This window comes from Harpegnathos saltator, unplaced genomic scaffold (genome assembly GCF_003227715.2).
Source record: "Harpegnathos saltator strain DR-91 unplaced genomic scaffold, Hsal_v8.6 scaffold587, whole genome shotgun sequence".
Classification (NCBI taxonomy): domain Eukaryota; kingdom Metazoa; phylum Arthropoda; class Insecta; order Hymenoptera; family Formicidae; genus Harpegnathos; species Harpegnathos saltator.
This window is the reverse complement of record NW_020230412.1, coordinates 1,183,477-1,201,107: the sequence shown is the minus strand read 5'-3', so window position 1 is coordinate 1,201,107 and position 17,631 is coordinate 1,183,477. Positions and strand designations below refer to the sequence as shown.

Below are 17,631 nucleotides of genomic sequence, written 5' to 3'. Positions count from 1 at the left end.
GCCGAGTGTGTGAAGCGAGCGCGGCGAGAGGAAACGGCGGCCTGCGAAGCGGGGCCTGCGAGAGACTAATACGAAATCCTCGCCGCCATCCTTCCTCCTCTCCCCCCTACCCCCGGAGGCCTTTCGATTAACCGCTACATCGAGCACGGTTACAATAGCATAATGCGGAATCGTCTAGCCGTCTAGCGTCTGGCCTTGGCGCGAGAAGGAGACCGGGCCCTTCGTTGAGCGAAGGACGGCCGAAGTAGCAAGCGAGAGCGGGAAAACGGAAGGGGAGAAGGAAGAGAAAGACAGAGAGGGATACTCGTCAATAAAAAAAGGGGGTAAAAAGAAAAAACGAGAGCTTTGTCCGCTCGTCGCCGGGTCGTCCTCGGCGAACGAAGATATGAAGGATGAAGTACCCGTGTAGTGCGCAACAAAGGGATAGGAGGGCGGAGGGGGGATAGAGAGCACGACCTCTGGTCTTCGCGGGCCAGACAGGTCAGACTCGCCGACACAAAAAGAAGAGCGCGAAGTTCGGCCAACAAAGGAATACATTACGGGACTTCATCCGGCGAACTCCACGAAGTGCGCGCTAATTGCCGAAGTAAGGGATGAATCTTCATGGCCCCTCTGCCCGCCCCTCTCTATCTAGTTCTTCTCCCTCGCCCCTCTCCACCTCGTGAGCGAGACGAGCGAGCGCGGCCAACTCGAAAAAGCAAATTCGAGCCGTCGGACGCGCGTCTGGCCGCTAACGACCCCTTCTACCGTACTGTCGTGTCGTCGTGTCGCCGGTCGACGGTCGTGGTAACTGGCGGGAGTCCGTCTACCACCGAGTTTCTCCTCCTCCTCTCCCACCTCCTCCCCCCTCGCCCTCCTCCAGCTGTCACGGTTGCTGCTGCTATTGCTGTTACTGCTGCTGCTGCTGCTGCTGCTGCTGCTACTGCTGCTACTACTGCTACTACTGCTACTGCTGCTACTGCTGCTACTGCTGCTACTGCTTTACCTCCTCTTTCTACCTCTGCCGCCGCTTCTCCCTCCTTATCGTACCTCTCTCCCCCTGGTCCCCTGAAATCTGGAACAAGAACCGCGTGGCGAGGCGGTCCGATACCAGTGGCACCGTGGAACTCGGTACCAGCGGAGGTCTCTTCATGAGAACGTGCACTTCTGCCGAGTAGTCCATATTGCGAGATCTTCGACGTTTGGGTGTCTCGAAAATATCAAAGAGACGAAAAACAGGAAACGGGCTCGAGTGACGGATCCGTTTGGCGACTTTTCCAAGGAGACGTAGCTTTTTTGAGAGAAACATCAGCCCGCGACGTCGAGACGAAGAGAACGACGTCGGAGGTACTCCCGCGAAGATCCGCGCGACACAGAAAAAAGGCAAGGACCTCTCGAGGTAACCGCCGCTGCTGGACATCTGAGAGAGAAAGAGAGAGAGAAAGAGAGAGAGAGAGCTCGAATCGGTAATTCCGATTACAACTAGCACAGCGCCGACCGAGAAGTCATCAAGATGGTACAGCGCGCGAGCAAAGCAGGAACCGTGTTGTTGGCGACATTTCTTCTGCTGAGCGTGTTACACATCATCGACTCGGTGCCTCTTAAATCGCTCCGCAGCGGCACCCTGAGACTCTGTTCAAGGAACTTGAGTGATGCGCTCTATCTTGTGTGCCGGGAACGCGGTTACAACAGCTACTCGTACAGCGACGACGACGAGACGCAGGTTGACAATGGGCCAGGCCTCGTCGACGAATGCTGTTACCATGCGTGTAGCTATGAGCAGCTTGAACGGTACTGCAAGCCCATTCCGGGCGAGAAGCAGGATGAATCGAGGGACGTCATGTGAGTGGATGTTAGTCTCTCTTTTATTTTCATCATTCGCTTTGTCCTCCTCTCCTCTCGCTCCCTACCCTCGTTATATTTGTTCAAGTTCGAGGGCGAACACACGCGCCCTCAACAACCCTTTGTCTGATTCGCCTGATCGCCCTCGTCCTGCGGTGTCCTATTCTGGGCGCGCGTTTGACGTTAACATGCCGATTGCCGCGCGTATTTTCGTCCATTTCGCGGAAAGCGACGATCGAATTACCGACGATGCACGCGAAAGAAATGTAACGCTTCTAAATGTGTACAATTCTAGCACAGCAGATTTGGTTATAACATGAGCGAGAATTCTCAACTAAACATTCATATTAGAGAGCTTTTATATTAATGAGTCCTTCAGTCGTTGTGTACTTGCTCGGTGATTGCTTGGCATCTCTGTGGCACAATTTTTACTAAGTTGCAGCACATTCTTTTGATAGCAATCTCATGTGAATCCGTTATGAATCCATCAAACTGTATTTTCTGTTCAAAAGGAAAAGATTGTGTCGTCCCAGTTGCGATTGATATTTTCTTGCGACCAAGAGTTTCTTCTTTCTGTTCTCTTCTCGGACAGAAAGCCGTTCAGATGGAAAGTCATTGAACCTCCTTGTCCGTTATTTTTCATTTCGTGCGTTTTGCTAGACCGTCAACGATTTTTCCTCTCTCTTCAAATCATTTCACTTATTTATTTACAAATATTTTCGTAAACTGAACGACATACGCACCGCTTACTGCGGCATTATTTTTAATCTTTTCGTGTGTATACAAAGGAACAGGATATCGAGCTGTTTTACATGGTGCTTATGATCGAAAGTCGATTCTCTTCACATAAAAATCAAGCAGTTTGAACTTTGTTTACAATGTGTCGTGGGAAAATGGCCACATGTCTGTCTTGAAACGATCCGTACCTAGCAAATGTTTTACCGGCTATATTCTTTTATTAGACAGCTGTACATCTTTCACCTTGTTACACGAACTCTTTATTTGTCACTAAGAAACACACTTAAAAAGAAGATGGTATATTTTTTTTTTATTTAGAGCGTTTTCAAAATTTTAAACGAGTACGAAAAACAAATATGTACGTGTACGCATGCGCGCGCGCGTTGATCTGCAGAATTAATGAAAATCAAAAATGAACATTCTGTCAAAATTTAAAATAAACCATATTAAATAAATTATTTATTATAGATTATTATTAAATAAATTATATTAATAATAATTTTACACCCGAAATGTTTGAGTTAAACGCTTCCTCAAGAGAGAAACAGGTTTTCAATATATCTGTTTACAATATTGAGGAGAACGTTAGGTCAGATTGGGGAATATGTTTACAACAAGTTTAGAATCTTTGTTTTGAAGAAAATATTACGAAAAATTTAACGATTCGATTGGCGATACAACTGACTTTATAGATGCAATCAATTGTATCCTAATAAGGCATGATAATTTTATTGTCATTAGCGGCAACGACCACGAGACATTCGATGTATCAAAATGTTGTTTGATTACAAATTTTATCTTTCTTGCACGAACGTCATGTGTAATGTTGTTTCAGCTCGAGAAGAGCAAGAAAACATATTCAATATTTATCACGTGCCTAAAACATGTTTGCTAGTTCTGGATGTCTTTCCTGCTTTCGCGCGTTTTTTACCATCAAGTGTCAAAGGCTTCCTCTCACTCCTGGCTCTCTTTTTCTCTCTCTCTCTCTCTCTCTTTCTCTTTCTTTCTTTCTTTCTGTTTCTCTTTCTCTTTCTCTTTCTCTCTCTCTTGTTTATTAATCATGCGATCGCTTTCGCGAGCAAACGTTGATCTCTGTTTTTCTGTTTTTCCTGTTTTTTCTCTCTCATTACCGATTACTTGTCGGAATAATCTCGCTTTTAATTACGCGTATTTTGCCCGGTCGCTCGCCGTTATCATCGCGATTGTTTACCTACATTCCGTCGCTGCTTTCGCGCCCCGTCGTGCTCGTTTCCCTAATATTACGAGCCAGCGAGCGCGCTTCTTCTCATTTCTGTCCGGTGACTCGTCGCGTCGCGCCGCGTAATCACAAAATAGAGTGCACGTCGCCGTCCGGCACGATAACGAAATTGATTTCTGCCCCCGGCGACGGAATCGTAAATTACACGCTCGCTTATAAATAGCTGGATTACACACGCGATAACGTGCTTGTTAGGCAATTATTTACATCGATCGCCGAATCATTTGTCTCGCGCTGTCAGCTGATTAGTAGGTGGCAGCGCGACGGCGACGGCGACGGCGGCAACGACAACGGCAACGTTGTTCTGCAACCAAGTGCTGATGCACCGAGTGGAGCACTTTATGTGTACTACTCTCTCGGGAGATGCCGATAGGCAGATGCCGAGAACGCGGGCATGATGTGTGAACATGGAACGGCAGTGGGAGAAGCAGGGCGAGTCGAGTGGACCTCTCGTCGCTTATCGTCTCTTCCCCGATAATCTCTCTGTCACTGTTCCCAAAGTTCACGGTTCTACACGAACCGGAGCTCTTCTCGTCAGGAGGAAAGTCAATCTCGAGTACTAACACGATTCGTTTATCATCATGCTTGTTGTGTAGGCCATTATGTCTGTGTGTATGTATGTTTCTTCTGCTTCCTTTTCTTCTTTTTCTTTTTCTTCACGCCACCCTTATGTCGCCCGCTTTCTCCCTGATGATTCCGCGATGTTATTTGTCTTTGTCTCTCTCTCTCTCTCTCGCTCTCTCGCTCTGTCGCTCTATCTTCGTCATTTCGCGCTTTGTCTGTCATTATTATCAAGTTACGCGATTTGTTTTCTCGAAAAAAAAGTCTTAATCGGTCGCTTGTTACACAAGTGTTTACCGAGTTGTATAGCTCCACATCTCAGATCTCTTGCTGCTTCTCGTATCAAGCGACCTGTTTTTTATTGTATCTCTCAAACTAATATTTTCGTGGATGGACCTCGTTTTAAAATCGAAACGATCTCCGTATGCGGTCGCAGAGATCAAGGAATCGCGATATACGTGTGCTGGTGTGCTCGTAAAATATGTATGTGTGTATGTGTGTGCACGCGCGCGTGTTTAATTGGTGTATATGTAATCGAAGATTAATCAGGAGGAGGGGCGGACCGAAGAATCCTAAAAGCCTTCCAGACGAAAAACAAACGATCAGAAAAGTTTCCAGTGAGATAAGAGGGAAGCGCATTCAAAAAATGTATTTTTCTATTTTTTTTTTTTTTTTTTTTTTTTTTAGTTTAAACGTATATTTCTCGTATAGGAATGTTCTTTGTCGCTTTCATATGTGCATTAAGTTTCTCGATAACTTGCAAACAATTCTCGTTGTTGCCCTGTCCTATCTTCGCCAAAGACACCTTGAGTGCTTCCTAGATGTTTACCTTGCAGTGTGTATATTAATTGATTTCTCCCGCATTTTATAATCTCTTTAAGAGCTGCGATCACTTTTACTGACATTCGGAGAGAAGTTCATTGGACGCTTCCAAAATGCTCCTTAAAGATTCGTGTTCGCTCTTCCTGAACACTCCAAATGGACCATAATCAGCTCCCAGCACGCGACAGGTTCAAGATTCAGGGTTCAAAGTTCAATATACTCATATCTATTACTAGACACAATAACCGTCATATAATTGTAGATTAGGTCATTCTGAACAGAAAAGTCCTTTATCATTTTGCAAATAAGTACGCAAATTTTTAAGTTATCAATTAAAAGAGCTTCTAAATGTGGTCATGTCCAATCATTAATAACTTAATAACTATTGCGATTTTTGCAAAATAGTACTTGACTTTTTTTCTGAGTTTGATCTGCTTAATCTTTACAATTTTTCGTTTCCAAAAGATCCCGGACATTATATATACGTACATATATAAACTTTTTTTTTATATTCCCTATATTTTAGTAAATATACAACACTTTATATGAATATATAGAAAATGTTGAAACCTCTTATTATAATATCTCAGGAAGAGAGAGAGAGAGAGAGAGAGAGAGAGAGAGAGAGAGAGAGAGAGAGAGAGAGAATGCATATTCAAAAAGAAATATTCCATATAAAAATTGTAATATTTTAAATGACTTATTGCATAATAAAAATAGTATGAGTAGTGTTTTCAAAATCACATGAAGATTAAAATTTTTAGATTTTAAAGTAATTTTTACGAAAACTTGACAACGTTCGAGGTCATATACAATTTTATTACATAATGCATCACCTAAAACCCTACAACTTTTGTATGGAACGTTTTTTACGAAAATATTTTTTCGAAATATTAAGAGGTTTCAATACTCTCTATATATCCGTGTAAAGCATTGCACTTACTAAACTATAGCAAATATAAGTGAAAATTTATAAACATTATGATGTATATATTTATAAACATTCTATTTCAGTTCCTCTTTCACCTCTCTCAGTTAGTTAGATCTTGTCTTTTAACACACTCTGTATAAGAAAGCAAAATATTTCGAAATCTGTAAAGTTTAAGCATCCAGTATATAAAATCCTTCAATAATTAAGAGAAGTCCCTTTTCTCGAAGCAGCGAGGGTTAATTGCATATTTGTACATTCATGCTCTCATCGCAAATTGCTGTTTGTTCACGTTCTCCGATTTCTTTTTTCCAGAGACGGAACGTACATATCAGTCCGAATGCCTTTCATGCCAAAAGATCCGTCGAAGGAGAATCTGAGATCGGAGATGGACTACACCGATGGCACGAAAAAACGTAAGGTCAATAGTATGAAAAAGAGACGGCACAGGGGAAAAGGTGGTCGCAAAGATGCCGGTGAATGCAAGGGAAAAGCTGCCGCGAAAAAGCGACATCATGGCGGGCACTACAGATGCCGGCATCGGTGTCTGGAGTGTCGCCGAACTGGCAAGGTGCTTCCAATGAGATGTCTCTCACGATATTACCTGTTCATATACTTCATTAACACCTTCATTGCTTGCACTATGTAATCACTTGTTTGTAGCGACCTGATTGAATCTACTCATTACCAGGATTGGGGAAGTTACCTTTTCACCTAAAATTTGTTAACCTTACTCGTTACCTATAAAAGAAAAAAATAGCTTCTCATTGTTATCCGTAAACTGAATATTAGAGATTGAGAATTGCGGACAAGAATTCGAGGAATCAACTCACTTTCTAAATTATTGTTTGAGGATTGTTCAGAAAATTAGTTAATTCGTCAAACTTTAACTCTGATTCGCAATTTGTAATCTTCAATACGTAGTTTGATACGAGCTGTACTTATTTGAAAAATTAATAATAGTGTTTATTTTATTGGAAGCTACATGGATATTGTAAAATAAATGCCCGTCAATATTTAGCAAGTTTCCGTGCACGTTATCAATTGAGAACGATCAAAGAACGAGCCAACTTTACAGCTGATATTCGTGCCTTAATCATTTTTCCCTTTTTCTATATTTCTATTGTCTCACTGAATTTTCAAGATCTCGTTTTGAGATTTGCTGTGCTGTCCGCTCCAAATGTATATATAAAGTAACGATAAAGGTAACGATTTTATAAATAATGTAATTGCCATTATTGTTACTATCTTCGCATTGAAAAACATCTGCGGTATTCGCGTTACTGTTACTGTTACTGACGCTATCGTGAAGTCCTTGCTGAGAAATAAGCAACTTGTAACAATAATGACATTATAACGTGTTATTTCCTACAAGCCTGCTTACGACATCATTTGCAAAACTCGCTGTGAAAAATACTGGTTGCGTTCAGAAAATAAAGCGCTCACCGAGCACTTAATAACTATTGGCCCTTACTGTTAGATCCTTACATTCAGACCGATAACGTTGACGAATTACTCAACCATTGCGTAACCGTTGTGTTTTCTGAACGCAGCCACTGTGACCACCGTGCAACATGTGTTGCGTGATGCTTTCTTTTTGACAGTTCGAACGCATCTTCGAGATAAACATCACGTATATCATTCGATAAATTAATGCGGCCTTCGGAAATGTAAAAACACGCCTGATAAGACATGTTTTTGTTTACTGCGTCGCGTGCAGTACCCCATTCCTTCCAGTGTTTGTTACATTTCGCTAACAAGACGCTTCTGCATCCACAAATGACCACGAACAAGTATTGCATTATTACGGTATTCATTAGTCTTATCCTTCTTATCCTCATCTTATCTTCTCCTCCTCCTCCTATCTTATCATTCTGTCTGTCCACATATTCATCAAAATCATCTTCAGACGATTTTAAGGTGTTATTCCGCCGATAAAATGGTCTTGTGAGATCCTAAAGATGCGCTTAGGACGATCTGAAGTAGGGTATCAAGCGTGTAAATTAATTCGGTGCTCCTTTTCACAACATTTTCACAGTTTATTTACAAAAAGTCGATTACAAGCTTAATCTTCATTATTTTCTACTACTTTGCTCCATCTATCGAGTGGCAGACGAATATCCTCGCGGTAGAACCTTGACACTTTTATGTCGATAAAGTCGATAAAATCCAGGCTTTTTCGGATTTCTTCCACTGTTTTGAAATGTACATCAGCCAAGTGATATTGAGATGACTGGAACAGGTAGTAATCCGACAAGACTAGGTCTGATGAATAAACTAGGTGAGGGAGAATTTCTAAGCCTCTGAAATATATCCTTGTGATATCCTTCGTTCCTTTTGCGGCATATGATTGAGCTGCGAAACGATTTTGTCTGGTTCCCCTCGCTAATATATAGTCTCTTGTTCCAACGCATTGCTCAACGGACGAGTCGCTGTTGGTGACGCTCTTCAATAACAATCTAGCCGCGATCCAGCAACTCATAGTGCATTTTTTATAACCCAGCAAATGCGCAGCTAAGTCTTTTTGCCATGAGTATTGGGTTTTGAGAATGATATCGACAATTAATCGACATCTACCCACGATCTGCTGCCTTCAGGATCTTCATATACCTATTTTTCATTACATCTAATAATCCTGTGCAAAAAACACTTCTTTTAGAACTTTCAGCAAGAACATGGCCGTGTTGAATGTTTGCATTTTATTTTCCGATCTGTTAACTGAACTCGCGTGAAATCTATCTTCTCTCTTGAATTTTTCCAGCTGATATAAACACATGGGAATGCATTGATGAGTCATTTCAAGTTGCAGTGTGAACTACTGTTGAGTTCGAGCAGAGTTTTCATTCAACAGCTGCTCGAGTTCCTCATCTTCAAACTGTTCTGATCGATCGGGATGTTCTCGATCTGAAAGACTCCAAATCTCCAGTCCGAAATCTCTGACACTTCTTATATGTTTCTTGGGTCACAATATCCTTGTCCAGGGCAGAACGAATCATTTTCCGCGACTTTAACACTTTTTTCATTGAAACACGGAAAGAATGCAGTACTTCAAATACTGCTTCTCAGACGTTATTGTGTTCACTATTTTTTTTGGGATTGTGTCTCGGCTGCTTTATCAGAGGATATGGCGCTTTATGAACATAAAAGTCCATACTTGCAAACCACAAAAGCATTGTAAGATATTTAATTTTAAAATGGAGTTAGTTAAAGCACCAAAAATACAATAGAAATTGACTAAGTTAATTTCTATATCCAATAAATTAATGATGTCAGTTCTTGGATAATTTGATAACTTGGGTAAATTCGGGTACTTAAAACTATTCGAGTTTTTCAGGTATTACTTAAGTATCATTTCTCAAATTATTTAAACACTCAACATGCTCGAATACCTGAATGTCTAGTTATTTATTTTTATATCCTGACTTCTTTTTAATCAAATTATTCTTTAAAATATGGTACATTAAAATAAATTTATTTTATAAAAATTTGTTTTACAAATTAAAGTCAATAACAAACAAATGCTTTGCAAAATGTTTATTGGAATCATATCAGATGAAAAGTAAAATGAATGATATAAAAATCAACGGAAAAAATTAAGAAGAATAGAATAAAAAAAGAATTTAATGAAATATCTGACAAAAAATATTCATTTTTCGTTGATCTTAATATTTTTATATATGGTTTGTCAAAAAGCATATATTTTTGCAAAGAAAAACATAATTCCATTAAAATAAGATTTTGGTTCCGAGTATCAAAATAGTACCAAATAATATCCGCGGGTTGGGATATTCGTATATTTCTATTTCCGAGTTATATTTATAATCGATTAGTTATATTGAACACCGATACTTGCCTTCAATTTCTTGCATGCTATCGGCTCGTTATTGCTACGCTGCGCAGTCTTGAATAACCACCGATTACCTTTGCATGTGCTGTCTTGTATGTATCTATTGATTAATAATGATTAATAATACCAACAACGATCAGAAATAACAGATATAATGCATGTGCATTTCTGTCGTTACAGGTTTCACGCGGCAATGTTAAGCCTCTAGATAACAAATTCGTGATGTCACTGGCGGTAGACAAGTCCACGTCGTTTTCTACCATATCGTAATGTGCTACAGAAAACAATGCAATTAACCATTGATCGTTCGTACGGAGGAGCTGAAGAGGGATTTGCAAGAAGTGACAGTGTTTTCTCTCTCCGATGCCAGTCCTCGATCATGTGACGATATGTGTTACCAACTGTGCCAACCGATTGCGATCTTCTTCAAATTGGACTTCGGCCCTAGAGGAATCCCTAATCGAAGTATCGAATGAAAATCGATTACCTCGAGGAACACGACATCGAAGATTTTGAGATTCACGGTGATCTTTCAACATCTTTCGCTCTCTGCCCAAAGAACGATTTTATCGGTGAAGAGAAAGAAAAACAATAAGTGAAGTTTTTCTCTCTCAATGGTGATTTTGCAAGGAGAGTTAGTCACGAATTATATATACGGATTAAAACTGCAACAGACTCGTGTCGTAATCCGACGAACGGATTGTGATCTCGTAGAGAAAGACTTTTGGAACAAGTGATATCGATGTAATCGCGTTTTCAGAGGAATAGCTCGGTTCGAATACCCGCCGGTAATCCTAGTTGTATCGCCGGCTGATGATCTCATTAGTATTAAAGTAAAAGCAATTTATATTGCACTCGTTAGATTTTAAGCGAGTTATACAAATAATATACATTGACGAACGCGTACTTTCCGGTCCGCCAATGGAATGGATCCAAAATGCGGAATAAGTAGCTTTTAGTGGCAAGAAACTAGGAGATTCAGGATCCGACGTAGTTATAGACAGAAGTTTTATCACACAGCACGTATTGACGTTTTAATATACATCTTGAGTTTTATTCACATTTTCAAATTTTCCGTTAACGTCTGTTAACATTAATGATAGCGAGCAATAAACATTTATACAAAGTAATCGATGCTTCCTTTATTTTATTGCACCCGCTTTTATTTTATATTGTCCGAATAGTAGAAAAAGAAAATACAGAGAAATATCGCTCGATAAATCTAAATCATTCAAGATGCCTTGAAATCATCCTGAATGTGTGTTTTTTCACGATACGATTACACTTTTTAGATTATTCTGGATATACTCGGGACAATTTTAGAATGTCTTGTGCTATTTAGGAATTAACAAGTGACAGAAGGAACATTTGAACTATGCTATAAATTATAATATTTATTTATATTTATTTATTTTCCTCCGATTGTTGGGATTATAATCTTCCTAAGAAATTTTAAATGGTCATTGTTCTCTTAACCATATAAGCACCATGTTTACCGTTTGACGAATTGTGACGTAGATACAAATGTAAACAATGCGATGTTAGACTTTGTCTATATTTATGCTTTGAAAAATCATACTGTGACAATTTTCAAAGGTGTTACATAGATGTGTAGGAAATGACAGGAAGAAAATGTTCTATTAAGAGGTTGAATTAGTTTTAGCCTCTAGCAATAGATAGCTTTAGTAACAAGTTAATAATGGTTAGTACGAATGTTGAAATCTGACTACACTGAAAGATTTTACATTTCTCTATGACATATGACAGTTTGCGCGCTATTGTTTACTGATAGTATTTATTGTGTATAAACGTCTAAAATGGATCGTATAAAATTGCATTTTCTATATTCATTACTTTTTTATTTGATTTAAAAAAATCAGCAACTGAAGCTCATGAAATGCTTGTCACAACTTGGTGATCAAGTTTCATCATATCCCAACTCTAAATTTTGGTTTCAACGATTCAAAAGTGGTAACTTCGATTTAAGTGGCAAAGAATGTACCGGTCAACCAAAAAAATTCAAAGATTCTGAATTGCAAGTATTATTGAATAAACACACCGCTCAAACGGAAAAATAATTGGCTGAATAATTCAACGTCGAAAAATCAACAACTTCTAAACGCCTACATGCCATGGGAAAAGTTCAAAAGGAAGGCAAATGTGTTCAACATGAATTGAGTAAAAGTGCTATTGCAAATTTTTTGAATATCGCCATGTCTTTGCTTGCCAGACATAAGAAAAGAATTTTGTGATGAATTGTAACTAGAGAGGAAAAGTTGATTTATTTTGATAATCCAAAGCGAAAAAAATTATAGATCATGGATTGATCCAGAACAATCATCAACATTGACACCAAAACGAAACATTCACAGTCACAAAGCAATGCTCTGTATTTGATAGGATATAGAAGGTATGGTGTACTCTAGGAGCTTCTAAAACCGAATGAATTACAGAGCGATACCAGCAATAATTGAACAAAGTAAATGATGAATTGATGCAAGAAAGGCCAGCGATAATGCTCGTCCATATATTGCTTCAACGGTGAAACTAACATTATTAGAGCTCGAATGGGAGATCCTTCCATACCCAGCGTACTCTTCAGACCTAGCACCAACTGATTACCATTTATTCCGATCAATGCAACACGCTTTGGCAGATACACTTTTCAATAATTACGAGGATGTGCAAAAATGGGTGTCTGACTGGATTGCTTCTATAGTCGTGGAATCGTTATGTTATCAGAAAGATGGGAAAAAGTCATGGCTAACGACGGAAAATATTTTGATTGATGTAAATTTAACTATTTCTTTAAAATAAAGATAAAAAAGATAAGACCAGATTTAATTCAACCTACATTTCACAATACATAAAAGAATAAATATAAAGCTTATTCTTCCTACGTAATGCATTTTATTTTTCATAAAATTAAGAGGGTATTCTAGTCTAGCGGATTCAAAAAATCGATTTTGTTTTTATATATTTTGCAACAATTTAATATAGAGAATATATCTACAAAACCATTTCACTCGATTCGCAATATTAACAGAATTATAGCACTATATAGGAAGTGGCATCCGGATACTGAAAAACTTTCATCATGATAAACCACCTCTTATCGCCGAAGTATTGGAGATCATCAAGCCTATTTATGAAGATTTGTCATCGGATACTTTGTTGCATTGGAAATCCAAAATAACAACGAATCGCTCAATTCTCTTATTTGAACTTTCGCTCCAAAGCATCTATATTCGGAAGCAAAAATTGCAACGACCAGAAATTATATTTAACGACGGATTTACGTCAGCTTTAAAAGTCTTGGACATGATGGAAGTGACCATTGGACAACAAGCGGAAATGCACGCGAACTCTCGATCTCACGGCTCGTTTAATTCGGTCGGAGTGGCGCTTGTCCGACTTCGCTTGAGAAGAAAGTGCACAACACAGGGAAGAGCTATCAGCTCTGCACGATTTTTACGAGCAAAAGGACGGTTCACTCTATGGTCCTGATTGATCGTAAGTAAAAGTGTCTCTGTGTAATCAGTACATAAAACTTTAAACACGTTTTTCTCAAAACCACTTTTTTCAAATTAATATCTCAAATATAATTTCCCATAATATCTCAAAAACTAGTTGAGCAATTGAGTCGTGCTTGTGCACACATCTTCAGCATATGTGTGACTATAGCCCCTACCACGATGAAATCGAAATTTTTTTTTTTTTATAGCCTTTTATAGCCTTTTATAGTTTTGTATTTTTTATAGCCTTCCAAAGGTGAAAAAATGATCAGGAATCGATACTCAATTTTCTACATAGCACCATTTTTTAGATTTTCACGATTTTTTTTTCATTCTGCTACCGTTATAGCGACACTCCTACTAATTAAGAATCTCTTTGGTTTTTTCGTTTCAGGTGAGCAGAACAGCCGAAATTGATGGGCGCCATCAAGCACCGTTTCTTTTTTCACGTTCTTTTAATATATCTTTTATATCATCTATTTGTAATTGTTTAGTCATATAAAAATTTGCAAACGTATTTCAAACATGTATAAACATATTGCAAAAAATCATTTCGCAATAACCCTTATATTTCTCCCCAAAAAAATCACTAATATAGCATAAAATCTCGACCGTTAAAGATAGAATACCCCTTTTAACCTCAATGCTCTTTGTAAGATATCCAAGAAAATTCGACGAGAAAAATTAAATATTGAGAAATAAGGTTTCGTTAGACAAGTTTGAATTATAGAAAGCCATTACAACATTAAAGAATTCTTTTTTATAAGTAAAATCCTAAAACAAATATATATATATATATTTGTCTCGACGATATCATTCCTATTGAAAATATCTTTGAACAATATTGCGACTTAATTTAATGCATGTATTCTTTAGTTTTTTCTTTAACCCAACAAAATTTGTCAGGTATTTATTACAATATTAACACGTGTTTCATGCTTATAGGAAAAGATTTTTGAATCAATCAAATAATCCCAAGTAAATTTGTATGCATATATTTGATAACTCTATCCCTGAGTCTCGCTGCGCGCTATACACTAATATTTAATTCTTTTAAGCTAGCTGCGAGCTCCCGATGACTGTCTTTGGCGTTTCGAAAATCCTAGCATCTTCCAGGCAAGTCACAATATTTTTTAAGAAAGTCGCACTGCCCGCTTGAAGTCGCGCGTCAACCTCCTTTAAGCCTGAACACATCAAAACAATTATAGCTTTGTTTGTTTAAACAGGAAGAAGCATGTACGTCTGTGTTGAGCTTTCAATGATATAGCTGATGGTGACAAATTATGTACATTATAATCAACTTTATCGTATCATTGAAAATTCAACATAAACTAACATCGTTAATTTAATTTTACATGCCTGAGCATCTTAGATATTTTGATAGTCAAGTTTTCAGTTACATTATCCGGGCACCCAGGTATTTTTCAAATTATTCGAAGAATTCGATTATTTCCCTGACAACACACGATCTCCTAGGAATGTCCTAAGAATATTTCTAGAACGTTAAGACGCTCTCAGACCAACCTCAGAACGTCCCCTGGATATCTGTGCTGACTAAATGTTTATTTTTTGTTGATCTTATCTTAAATAGTACGCGTATATGTGTATACGAATCGAAATAAATATATTTACATAAAAAACATGATTTTGTTAAAACATTTTCTTAATCCGATATACCTGGATAATAGCCACGAGTTTGGGCATTCGAATATAAAAATGCCGGATTATATTGGCCTTACATCTCCGTGTATCGCTTCCGTCGTGATAGTTACGTCACACTCTATAAAAATAAACACAAACTTCTCGAAAAACTTAATAACAAACTACGTTGGACAAACGTCCAAGTTAGAATTATTGTTTGAAGTGTATCATATCTAAAATACAAAGAGACATGTTGTCAGCCACGTTCAAATGCGAATCGTGGATAAACATAATGTGATGGAGCACATGTTTATAAGAGCTGATGTTTATAAGAGCTAATTTACGCAGGAGCGTAAATAGTTCAGTAAATTCTGTTGTGCCGCGACGTGTTTGCTTTGTACGTACATATCGCTATGTTTAAAATTTTCTTCAGTAGTAATATTTCTTCCATATTTCTTTGCTCATTTATTTATTGTTTAACCATCCATTTTGTTATAGCATTGTAAAAAAACATTTCTTGGTCCTTTGCATCATCTAAGTGGAAAAGCCACACGATAAAGGTATCAAAAGATTTTGCTATATATCATACAATGTTATTCTATTGGATAGATGTTGTTATCTGCTAAAGCATATTGTTGGAAAATTGATCAAAAAGACTGTGCTTAACATTCGCTTTTTGTTATTATAGCCACCCGTTGGCAATAAAATCGGGTTTCGAGATTCCGCGTTGCAGTCTCCTTTGCAGAATATTGTTGTTGTAAGAGAACATATAAATAGATAACTAAGATTTCTTTTGTTTCCTTTGTGAGATGGCCTCTCATATTTTCTCGAACATCTCGCGAGTTCGAATCGTCGTGGTGGGGCTTCGTGAATTCGAGTAGGGACATCGCGAGATATTGCAACGCGATTTTCGATGCTCGTCTATCGTCATCGATTATTTAATTATTAAAACAACAATTTAATTGTGTTTTGAATAGAGTAACACATTGCGATACATTTCAATTAGCAATATATTATAAAGATTGAATAATAGTCAATGTTCCGTGAAAGGTCACGCGGAAGCCAGACCAATGTTTAATCAATATCCGTTACACTTGCATTACAAATATCCTGCTAAATATTTACCTTTAAGAAGTGGTATAGGCGAAAATGCTGCCTGGTCGGTAAAAAGAATTTGATATACGATGTCGTGATCAGCCCGCCGAGTTGAAAGATCATACAGCTTGTAATATGACAGCGCCACAAAATACAAATCTAAACGTATCTTGATGAACAAAACGAAATTCTTATTTTCACAGATGAAACTCGCACTGATATTGATGGCCCTCGTGGCCTCAAGCAAGACAGAAAGTACGAATTTTGGCCGAAGCACGAGAGTGGAGAACCCCTTTGTCATCCTAGACAACATCGTGGATTTCTTCGACGAAATGAAGGGGATGGTTGAAAAACATTGGAGCTCTATTTCAAAACAGAGCTTGAAACTGTTTATAGAATTGTACATGAAATTGAGAGATTTCGTGGCTTACCTCGAAACAAAGCAAGACGTTTACCGTGTGATACGATTTTTCTCTTATTTCGGTATAGACTTTTACAAAGTAATAAATATTGCGCACAACTTTCTCGGACTCCCTCCATTCGTCCTAGCCGAGGAAATATTTTTTGGCGAGGACATCCCAGCCGGGAACATTATAACCTTTCATGATTAGATAGCGTATAATAATTAGAAGAAAGCCTAAAATTAGAGTGAATTCATTGAGGAAGTCATGGAAATTTTACCCTTATCAAACTCCTGATCTTCTACAGCTCGATATTAACGGAATCCAAGGCTTTCTCCGATTTCATAAAACAAATCAAATCCGACAATTTCCAACAGATCTTCAAGGCCTATAATCCTAATATCCGGAAAATCTTAATGTAATATGGTGTTAATCTTGAGCACATCAAGAACGTATTAAAGTATATCTTCAGCAATAATTCAGCAATAATTCAGGGTTCCCGACCGCCACTTAATAAAAACCGACACCGTCGTGAAACATAAGATTCCTTATTGCCAGACACATCAATGATATTTTTATTCAAAAATACACCTCGTATGTGTCTCGTAGACATTATATTCGGTTATGTAATTCTGTACTTCAAAATAGATTAAAGTAATAAATATCAATCTCACTGCTATATACACACGCATACTGCGGCATATTTTTTCTCCTTCCATCGGACTTCCTTTCCTTTGTTCTATGTTATATTTAAAAGAAATATTAATACGAAAATTTAGACGTCAATCGCTAATAGATTATTTTCAAGTTTTATTTCGTGGAATTATAGTTATAATATTCTATTCTTTGTTTATTGCCCGTCACGCTATATTTGTAGATAATATCGCAAATTGTATAGATAATAAATAAGTACTAAAACAAATATATCCATGATATATAATATTGAGATGTTTCAAACGCGAGTTTATACAATGATGTAAAATATATCAGAAAAGTATGTGAAT

The 17,631-nt window shown here is 38.0% G+C and overlaps 1 protein-coding gene and 1 long non-coding RNA gene across 4 annotated transcripts; both read left to right on the top strand.

Moving 5' to 3' along the window:
• The first annotated feature begins 980 nt into the window (after positions 1-980).
• On the top strand, positions 981-11,352 carry LOC105186969 (insulin-2). Of its 2 annotated transcripts, none has more exons than XM_011147513.3 (3): positions 981-1,821; positions 6,444-6,699; positions 10,156-11,352. In XM_011147513.3, exons 1-3 carry the CDS (start codon positions 1,493-1,495, stop codon positions 10,243-10,245), a joined length of 675 nt encoding a protein of 224 aa, XP_011145815.1. In that variant the 5' UTR covers positions 981-1,492; the 3' UTR covers positions 10,246-11,352. The 2 variants fall into 2 exon arrangements, with proteins under 2 accessions (XP_011145815.1, XP_011145816.1); XM_011147514.3 differs by having other exon boundaries at positions 997-1,821; positions 6,444-6,544; positions 10,156-11,349.
• Positions 11,353-15,455: 4,103 nt separating this feature from the next.
• LOC105186968 (uncharacterized) lies at positions 15,456-17,312 on the top strand. 2 transcript variants are annotated; one of them, XR_850066.2, is made up of 4 exons: positions 15,456-15,528; positions 15,630-15,691; positions 15,820-15,888; positions 16,430-17,312. It is a non-coding gene; the product is annotated as an uncharacterized LOC105186968 (long non-coding RNA). The 2 variants fall into 2 exon arrangements; XR_850065.2 differs by lacking the exon at positions 15,820-15,888.
• Positions 17,313-17,631: the final 319 nt, after the last annotated feature.